General features: G+C 33.0%; 1 protein-coding gene and 1 long non-coding RNA gene across 2 annotated transcripts; both read left to right on the top strand.

The window, feature by feature from the left end:
• Positions 1-2,216: 2,216 nt before the first annotated feature.
• Positions 2,217-3,701, top strand: eve (homeobox protein even-skipped). The gene is made up of 3 exons (XM_076401669.1): positions 2,217-2,516; positions 2,609-2,814; positions 3,046-3,701. The coding sequence occupies exons 1-3, from the start codon at positions 2,357-2,359 to the stop codon at positions 3,562-3,564; spliced, it is 885 nt and encodes a 294-aa protein (XP_076257784.1). The 5' UTR covers positions 2,217-2,356; the 3' UTR covers positions 3,565-3,701.
• A 2,299-nt stretch (positions 3,702-6,000) lies between these two features.
• On the top strand, positions 6,001-6,905 carry LOC143196025 (uncharacterized). Its single transcript, XR_013005643.1, has 3 exons — positions 6,001-6,402; positions 6,507-6,640; positions 6,700-6,905. It is a non-coding gene; the product is annotated as an uncharacterized LOC143196025 (long non-coding RNA).
• Positions 6,906-10,876: the final 3,971 nt, after the last annotated feature.

The raw sequence follows: 10,876 nt of genomic DNA, 5'->3' as shown, positions 1-10,876 counted from the left end.
AAAATTTAATTTAAATATGCGAATATAAATATGACACAGAATAAAGAAATTAGAGATATTTAGACAATAGAAATTAAATAGTCTAGTAATAAAGAGACCCTATTACTTTAATATAATTACTTTTGCATATATTTATGGATGAGACCAGTAGTTTTATGTAATTACACTATTCGAACTTAATAAAGTCCCATGCAAAACGTAACATGCAAAAAATCTTCTAATATTAAAGGGATAAAATGGGCCAATATTTGTATATATTTTTTCTAGAAAAATTTTAAAATTTAAATTAAATATGCGAATATAAATATGACACAGAATAAAGAAATTAGAGATATTTAGACAACAGAAATTAAATAGTTTAGTAATAAAGAGACCCTATTACTTTAATATAATTACTTTTGCATATATTTATGCATGAGATCAGTAGTTTTATGTAATTACACTATTCGAACTTAATAAAGTCCCATGCAAAACGTAACATGCAAAAAATCTTCTAATATTAAAGGGATACAGTGGGCCAATATTTGTATATATTGTTTCTAGAAAAATTTTAAAATTTAATTTAAATATGCGAATATAAATATGACACAGAATAAAGAAATTAGAGATATTTAGACAATAGAAATTAAATAGTCTAGTAATAAAGAGACCCTATTACTTTAATATAATTACTTTTGCATATATTTATGCATGAGATCAGTAGTTTTATGTAATTACACTATTCGAACTTAATAAAGTCCCATGCAAAACGTAACATGCAAAAAATCTTCTAATATTAAAGGGATACAGTGGGCCAATATTTGTATATATTGTTTCTAGAAAAATTTTAAAATTTAATTTAAATATGCGAATATAAATATGACACAGAATAAAGAAATTAGAGATATTTAGACAACAGAAATTAAATAGTCTAGTAATAAAGAGACCCTATTACTTTAATATAATTACTTTTGCATATATTTATGCATGAGATCAGTAGTTTTATGTAATTACACTATTCGAACTTAATAAAGTCCCATGCAAAACGTAACATGCAAAAAATCTTCTAATATTAAATGGATACAGTGGGCCAATATTTGTATATATTATTTATAGAAAAATTTTAAAATTTAATTTAAATATGCGAATATAAATATGACACAGAATAAAGAAATTAGAGATATTTAGACAATAGAAATTAAATAGTCTAGTAATAAAGAGACCCTATTACTTTAATATAATTACTTTTGCATATATTTATGCATGAGATCAGTAGTTTTATGTAATTACACTATTCGAACTTAATAAAATCCCATGCAAAACATAACATGCAAAAAATCTTCTAATATTAAATGGATAAAATGGGCCAATATTTGTATATATTTTTTCTAGCAAAATTTTAAAATTTAAATTAAATATGCGAATATAAATATGACACAGAATAAAGAAATTAGAGATATTTAGACAACAGAAATGAAATAGTCTAGTAATAAAGAGACCCTATTACTTTAATATAATTACTTTTGCATATATTTATGGATGACATCAGTAGTTTTATGTAATTACACTATTCGAACTTAATAAAATCCCATGCAAAACATAACATGCAAAAAATCTTCTAATATTAAAGGGATAAAATGGGCCCATATTTGTATATATTTTTTCTAGCCAAATTTTAAAATTTAAATTAAATATGCGAATATAAATATGACACAGAATAAAGAAATTAGAGATATTTAAACAACAGAAATTAGTCTAGTAATAAAGAGATCCTATTAGTTTAATATAATTACTTTTGCATATATTTATGGATGAGATCAGTAGTTTTATTTAATCACCCTGTTCGAACATAATAAAGCAATAATAAAGCTTTATTGAACGACCATAGAACGAAAAAAAAAACACACGCACACCCACACACACACAGAACACCCATACAATCTGCTAATTTTTCAGGCCGAGGCGGTCGTAAAACTGGCCCAATATCCGCAATCCGGGCCATTTACAAGATGAGTATAAAGTTAATCAATACGTACGGCTAGGGGATCAGGGCCCGACCGAAAGAATTCCCTCATTAGAAACAGAATTCAGCTTCCGTATATACCCTAATAGACCCGGACACCTAATAAAGGCCCATAAAGACGTAGCGACCGAATCTCGTCCGTAAGGAGGAGGCGCTTAAGAACGGGCTGCGGGCGGCTCCAATCACCGATCGTTTTCGCGTCGACCAATAGCACTCGGCTACGGCCACGCCCACCCACACACAGATTAAAAGAACGCCGGTTCCCTCAGCATCTTCAGTCGATGTTTACGTTGTGATCTGTAGGTTTTACAGTGTTTGTTTCTTGTGTCAGTGACTTTTGTCTGTGTTACTGCTATGCACTCGCCCGATCGATTCAAAGTGTTTGCGCAACAAACGGAATCAGCCAATCTACCTGTCGTCGTTGACCTGATACCTCCTCAGTATATGGAAAACGGCCATCACGGGCAACCCAGTCCGCCACTGTCGCCGGTTCCACCGAACAATGCCTTCAAAGGTAAGGAGAAATATTCTCGCCGCGTGGGATTTCGAAATAATTCGTAAAATTTGAAGAGTCGCGGTTTATTTTTGGTGTTTTTTTCCTTGCAGATGACAGCACAACTTCAACCGACTTGAACAGCAGTCCTCAGAGTGCGAACCAATCTAACGATGGGAATATACGTCGCTATCGGACGGCGTTCACTAGGGAACAGCTGGCTCGGTTAGAAAAGGAATTTTATAGAGAGAACTACGTGTCCAGGCCTCGAAGAGTCGAACTAGCCAATCTGCTGAACTTACCCGAGGCAACAATAAAGGTAAGAATGTTTCGGCATTAATAGACGGTGTAATTAGCACTTCGTCCGGTCAAAGGAAGGCACTAATTGAGCTTTTAACGGCATCAGACGATAGCCGCTCGGAGTCTTAATGGATTCCGCGCCTTTCATTGTACCGACGTCTGTGTAAATAATCGTCGCTTATGAGTTTATCGAGCTCTTAATGTCAATAATCATAAACGTCCCGTACTAATACGTCGTTCCCCGTTCCAGGTATGGTTTCAGAACAGGAGAATGAAGGATAAAAGACAACGGATGGCCATCGCCTGGCCCTACGCCGCCGTCTACAGCGATCCGATGTTCGCGGCGTCTCTCCTCCAGGCCGCCGCCTCCACCGTACACTACCCAACCGCACCCCACATGTACCCGCATCCCTATCAACGTTATCATCCCTATCACAATTTCCCTGTCCCGTCTGCCGCCATGACTCTTCCCGCGCCCAACCTGCTCCACCATCCTCAAGCTCTGGGATTCCAACCGTCGATGGCCCCCCAACCGCTGCCGCACAACCAGGGGCTCAGTCTCAACATGAACTTCATGGACTCGACCGGCTACCAGCAACAGATGCCGGCGAGGGTATCGCCCACCGGGTCGCATCGCTCGGATATCAGTCTGAGTCCCCCCGCGTCCGATCACTTGGTGATGTCTTCGAGAGTAGAGTCCCCCCAACACGTGCAGATCCGGACGACGAACAAACCGAAACTGTTTAAGCCCTACAATCCAGAAGTTTAGGCAGTGTCGTTATGATATTCTTTAGAAAAACTTCGTTCTAGTCAATTGGTTTGGTGAAAAGACCATCTTGTGCAATAACCATATAAACTATTATTTTATATTTTATATATTTTAACTCTTATATCGAGATTGTTACCAAAAAAAAAGAGAAAATATAGAAAAAAACATTACATGTAAATATGTATATATGTACATAATATTTATATACGTGGACATTTTATAAGTGCAAGTGATATAAGGACACATCGATACTATAACAGTGATAAGAACTATGCCATTATATGGCTCCCCTAGCCAATACATTAATACTGTTGTTTCAATATCACCCCAAATACCATTGAACATTCAATACATATCAAATATGTATCTAGTTGTTGATGACAAAAGTCATTAATCAAAAATGATAAAAAATAATTTATTTTAAGATTTTATGTCGTTGTTGATGTTCCTTCGAGATTCTTCGTTCTAGTTAATTCCTTTGGTAAAAACGCTCGTTGATGCAATAACGTTTAATTTATTATTTTCTGTTTTATATATTGTGTTTTAAGCCGTTAAAAGATTGTTTCAGAAAAAGAAAAAAATTACATGTAAATATGTATATATGTACATAATATTTATATACTCGGACTTTTTGAAAGTGCAAATGATATACGGACATATCGAAGCTTATACATCTACAACTGTAACAGTAATAACAACTATGCAATTATGTGGCTCATTTAACAAATCCAAACAAACATTGAAAAGATTTTTTATAAAATATGCATGTCGTAGCTGACGATAAAAATCATGAATCAAAAATGACTACCATACTATGTGACCATATTGTTCAGCCATCTGATCTACTGTATGTATTGCTTTTGGCTTATTCCGGAAAAAGTTAATTGCATAAAAACGCAATGAAACATTGCATATATATTTATTTAGTAACAATTTGAAATAGTTCATTCTTTAAGATAGTTCCTTCAGAACTTATTTTATGTACTTTAAGCTATTCCTTAATTGCAGCCTTTGTTGGTGCAATTGTTGGGATCTGCTCCACCAGTGTATTAACATATGCTGAATATAATATTATGACTAACAAAGCCTAATTGATAGTTATTCCAACGATTACTCTTTTCTATTAACTGTTGTTGTCTTTACACTATATCTATTATCATCTTGCAATGAAATTAAAAAATTCTGAAGTATCCGCGTCTCATTTAAATACATAAATTGATATAATAATTCTTCCATGATTTTGTTGTATGTTTTTAAAAATTGTATTCTTTAAAATCAATGTATAGAAGTTCCATTAAACCCCTTCGTGGATTATATTTACAGCACTGAAATCCTATATTACCCAAGAATGTATGAAGGCATGTTCAACGTTCCTCAAATATCCGCATATCTTTTTTCTGATTTATATATTTTTTCTGATACAATTATATTAAATTATGTTTCGATTGGAAGAAATACTTAATGTTTTTATACATTTCGTATATTTGAACTCGTGATACAGCTGACAACAAGCTGATCTTGATTCATCATCCGTTTCGCATAAAGACGGTTTCTTTTTGGTGAGTTTAAGGTTATACTGGTTTTTGTTTTTTGAGATATTTTAGTGACCGTGGCCGTATTAATATTCAGTGCAGATGCAACACGCTAAAAATATGTTCAATAAAAACCGCGGCAATTGGAAACAAAGCCGTAAAACAACGTTTCAACAGCAGCAACGTCTGGTCTTATGCATTATATCTCTTTTGTTTGATTCTTAAACAAATTTGCAAGTTGCTACAGACAATACATAAAAAATTTTGATGACATCACATACAAATAAACTTTGAATAGACTATATAGTGATATTTGTGACGTCGAAACATTGCAATGTTGCCGCATCAGTATAAGTCCCTACAATATTATTGAAAATGTTTTTAGCGGGTTGTTGCCTCGCTAAATATTAGTGTGGATACTGTAAATAACATCGCTTACAAAATGAAGAATAATACGTTAGCTTCACCCAAGAAAACCCGTCTATATATAAGGTGGGTAACGAATTTTGACCATCTTGATATTGGCTGTATTCGAGACCAGATATACGAAATGTATAAGAACATTATTATTTTTTTACACATTACATTACACAAATTATTTTATCGACATAAACAGAATTTAATAAAATTATTTTAGTGGAAATTGTCTGTCTGGAAAGTATACATAAAAGAGCTAGAGACATGCAGCTCTTTGAGCTATTCGTTCATACACTCTTAGAGGGCATAGGGTTTAAATGGTGTAAAGATAATCCTCAGAGAGTTTTAATAGAACTTCCAGATATTGCCTTAAAAATAATTCAATATTTAGAGGCATAAAGATAAATAGATAGCAAGGAAGATAAAGTATTTGAATTTATATATCTTGATGAAACTTGAATATTTCAAAAATGGTTCATGGCAACACTCTTGGCAAAATAATAGCAAAAAAATTGTGACTGATGAAAAAAATTTAAAGTTACAATAGCATTCGATTAGGTTTTGTTGGTCATTATATTTATTAATAACTAATTGCAGATATATTTCTGGTTGAAAAGGATATTCCATCAAAAACTGTTTGGATATGTGGAAGGAAGCATTGTCAATCGTAACACCGTCGGTTTGGATGAACTCGATAAGGCATAGAGAGGAAGCACTTGGAACAATAAACAGTGGAATCGTGAACATGTTTTAGACAGAATAGAAATTAACAGTTTAGAGATTGAATTGGGAAGTGAAAGCGACTGAAGGGAACTTTTAGGATATGTGATAATGCTGTGCAATGCTGGAAATTCCCGAGACAGAGTGATGAGAGTGGAAACAACTAAAGGTATGCACATAATTAATTGAATATAACTGTAGAAAATGGTATTGTATGGCGTAAAAGATTTGTGTGCACAGATATGATTGTAATTCAAATTAAACATGCATTAGATAAAATTCAGTGATTAATTTTATGAAGAATGGTGTACACAGATAGTAACAGAAGAAATAAAATATACAGTGGTACGAATATGACTTGACAAGTAAACACATCATCGAAGGAAACAAGAACTAAACGTAAAATGGTAAATATGCTCTAGAATGAAAGTAAAATACGTTTCTCAGATATACAGTTGTTAATTAGGTGGATTAGGTCTCCAGAGCGATACTACTACATAAAAAACGCGCCTAGAGACTCTACCTCATGTGGGTAGAATAGAATGTGGGTGGTGTGGAATAGAGTTCAATATAAACAAAACAAATCTAACCTACAAACTATTATACTTGTGTTCTTAATTGTAGTTTTAAGTCTTCCGATAATATAAGTATTAGATGTATTATAATGTTAAAATAAATTATATTTGATAACATTTTTGTTCAATTATTTAATTTAGATTAGAATTTTGTTGTATGTCAAAACCAAACTGAACTAAAACTCAGAGTTGATGCGGTAACATTGTAATGTTTGGACGTCACAAATATCGATGACGCATAAAAATTTGAATAGACTATATATTGCTTGTGTCACTGATATGATGGTTATTCCTGGTTGTTTGATTTGGGCGTATTTCGTTTTTTTTTTTGGAATTCATTATTTCTAGGGCAGATTACACAATCATTTTAGGCTTAGAAATGTTTCCTCAATATAAGCTTTAATCGTGATAAATTTCACACCTCCAGGTGTCACCGTTTTCCTCCACAAATGTGGAAATATTTTCGTTAAGCCGATTGATATGTGGATATATTATTTTTAACTAATACACGAAAAAATTAGCACAATCCTCCATTATACGAGCATTTCAGTTATATAACATCATTTCAGCCATTCATTTTTACAATTTGACCAAATAGCTCCAAATCGAAAACACCTTATTATGCTTCAGCTACTGTAGCAAATTTCGAACGATTTTCCACAGTTAACAATGTCGAAATGGTCTCCGTACCATTCGAAATTAGTTCTGATACGAAACCGGAGGTTCTATCGCTGACAGGAATGATGGTTTTATGGGTCTTGCGCTTTAACGTACCGGTACTGACCGCATCTACTGTGATCCCATTAACAGATCTCATAAAACCGACATCGGTTGATGGAACAATGCCGCGTCACCGAAAACGACGAAATATTTTCGAATATCCAACCGAGAGCTGTATGTAAACGAAACTGATCTGTAAAATAATAATTTTACACGGCTTGGCTTTGATGCGGTCGGACAAAACAGGGCTAAAACCGATAATGGATGAGTTCTCAAACACAGTTCTTTTGTGAGGTCAGAAGCTTGATGAACCATTTTCTATTAATCTATTACAACTTCAACAATCTGCCTAATATGTAAGAAGATAACTGCAGTAGGTGATCTGTTGTACAAATTTCACAATAAAATGTGATTCTTCCACCCTTACATATAAAATTTAGTTTAATGGAAAATATAGTCAAGGCCACTGATAATAATAATAAAGAATGTATTTATTTGAAAACTGTGCTAGATTAAAAGAAGGATTTTTGTTGCACTACAAACAAGAACTCTTATAAAGAGACAATGAATTCGATAGACAAGATTTTCATTGAACGATTTAGCGGCTTAGTTATCTCTAAATAAAGTAATTCATGGATTTTTGTACTTAATGTTCATTTTTATGTTTAATTTGTTTAAATTTAATGTTATTAAGGTATCACACGGTATAACAAATAAAACCAGAACGAGATCAATGGTGATTGAAGAGCCATAAATAAGAAATCAAACTGAGAATGTCAAAATAGATCAACTGAATGCATTTAAATATGTGTGTATAAAAATTGAGAAATTAGTAATACACTATAGATTCACTAATCCTCTAAACACTAAATTAATTAATTGAAATATCATGTAAAACTAAACAAGAAGGATGAGGAATTTACACATGGGACAAGAAAAAAACACACTAATCATAATACACCTAACCAATTATGAGGCATAAAATGCAATTTTTTATTATATAATATTCACTTGGTTAAATTATTTAAGTTAAATTTTAGTGGATCTTTATTTATAAAACTACAAATAATAGTAAAATAAGCAAATAATGGGAAGAAGCTTACTCTACAAAAAAAGAAGCTAAAGCAGGTGTATCACAGGAAAGTGTACTGGGGCCAATGCTTTATCTACACTACACTTGGGATATACCACAAATGAAGAATATTACGATGGCTACATTTGCTGATAATACTGCGATTATAACTGTTCGAGACAATAGTGAAGAAGCCTCACGAAAATTACAACAGGCAAGTGACAATATAAATAATTGGACACAAGCACAGTTCACCTAAAATCGGACCGTACAAGCACCAATAATATTAAATAATACTATCATTCCATATAGCAACAACGCTAAATATCTCGGAATGAATCTTGATGCAAAACTTCGCTGGAAGGAACATATAAAGAAGAAAAGAAACGAACTGGAATTGAAATACAGGAAAATGTACTAACCAGTACATTGGAAGAAAATAACAATCAGTACATAATAAATTGTTATTAAATAAGCAAATACTGAAACCTATATGGACATACTGTGTTCAATAATGGGAACGTTCTGAAAAGAGTAACATAAATAAAATACAAAATTTTTAGAACAAAGTCCTGAGAAGTATTGTGGGCGGCCCAAATACTATAGGACTGATTACCTATATCGAGACCTTCAGATACCCACAGTAAGTCAAGAAATCAAGAGAATGCAAGGGGGCACGAGGAAAGACTCCATTCTCATGAGAATATTGAAGTATTGCAGCTTTTGGATACCACCAGGACAGGACACAGACTCAAAAGAATCAAACCATCTGATCTTGTGTAATGTTGTGTCATGTATGACATGTATAAACATTATTTCACCAGAGACTGAGATGAGGCCGATGGGTCCTCCTAGTAATATACTTAAATTTAAATTGTCATAAGGACAAATTGTAGGTTAGTCGGATACGACTGGTAACAATGTAATAATTAAGCAATAATAAAAATATGTTGAAAATATATATTTGTTTAATTACTAGAGTTAAGATGTTTAATAATACATTTTGTTGAAGCTTAACATTTACATAAGGTACAAAAAAATAGGTACAAAGCATTTTTTACTATTCTATAATTATTGAATATTTTTTTTAAGCAGATTTTCCTAATACAAAACTTAAGGTTTTTAAACTCCTTCATAGTCCATCAAAAATTAGTTTTGGTTCAATTTTCCACAACAACACATTGCCCTACGGGATGTTACAGAATATCCCTTGACTAGTTGGTACATTTTTATTGTTCCTTTGACCAGTAACGGTTTTATGGGACCTAGTAAAGCGTCGGACCAATTGATGCGGTCAGTATCGGCACATTAAAGCGCAATACCCATAAAGCCATCATCCCTGTCAGCGGTAGAATTGCCGGTTTTATATCAGAACTAATTTTGAATGGCGCGGACGCATTTTTCGAAATGGTCAGTTGCAGAAAATCGTTCGGAATTTGTTTGACAGTAGCGAACGGATAATTTCTGGTCGGGATCATAAAACCGAACGACTGAAATTATGTTATATAATGGACTATTTGAGGTATAAATTATCACAGAGTTGTTGAAGAATTATTTTGTGACTTTTCAAAGAAGCAGTATAATGCTACATTACCTTTACATAGTAATAATAAAGAGAACTGAACTGAACGAAATTCGTGCGAGTTTCAGCGAAGTGGATGGTGCTCATAAAAAAATTAGCTATATATAAAATATATTTAACAAGAAAATTGAACGGACTTCAAGAGATAAATAAGAAACTCACTAAAAAGAAATAATCAAACTCATATTTTTAACACAAATAAATTACTAAAAAATATATTTAATAAATTAATCTTTTATTATGTTATTTATTCTTTATAAAATCACTTCAAATTTATTGAATTATAATCCTAAAAGCTTTAAGTGGCTTGGTGGCGCAGTGGTGATAGCGAAGGGACGGTCCTCCTACTGTTGCGATAGTCGCGGGTTCGAATCCTGCATGCATGTTCGTAAATTTATGTTTGTAATTGTTTAATATTTGTGAATGTTCTAGGCAACAGTGTAAAAGCCGAGAAGGAAAATGATCCCAGTCACGCCAGTAACCAGGCTGGGTAAGACCAGATGTTTTCTGGGATGAATTCTAAAGTTGGTCACTCGCCAGTCGGTAGGCTGAGGACCGTGGTTGGGAACCCACGTTAAAGTTTAGGCCCAGTCCAGATAAACCCATAGTTGTAAAAAGAGACTTTAAAATATATAAAATTTTAAGAAACTTTTGTTTAAAATAACGATATGTTATACCTATCAATCATCATCTA

The sequence above is a fragment of the Rhynchophorus ferrugineus genome, unplaced genomic scaffold (genome assembly GCF_030347505.1).
Source record: "Rhynchophorus ferrugineus isolate W39M unplaced genomic scaffold, kcgeb_rfMv2 rfM4, whole genome shotgun sequence".
Lineage (NCBI taxonomy): Eukaryota > Metazoa > Arthropoda > Insecta > Coleoptera > Curculionidae > Rhynchophorus > Rhynchophorus ferrugineus.
The sequence above is the reverse complement of the archived record's forward strand: the minus strand, read 5'-3'. Positions and strand labels throughout refer to the sequence as shown.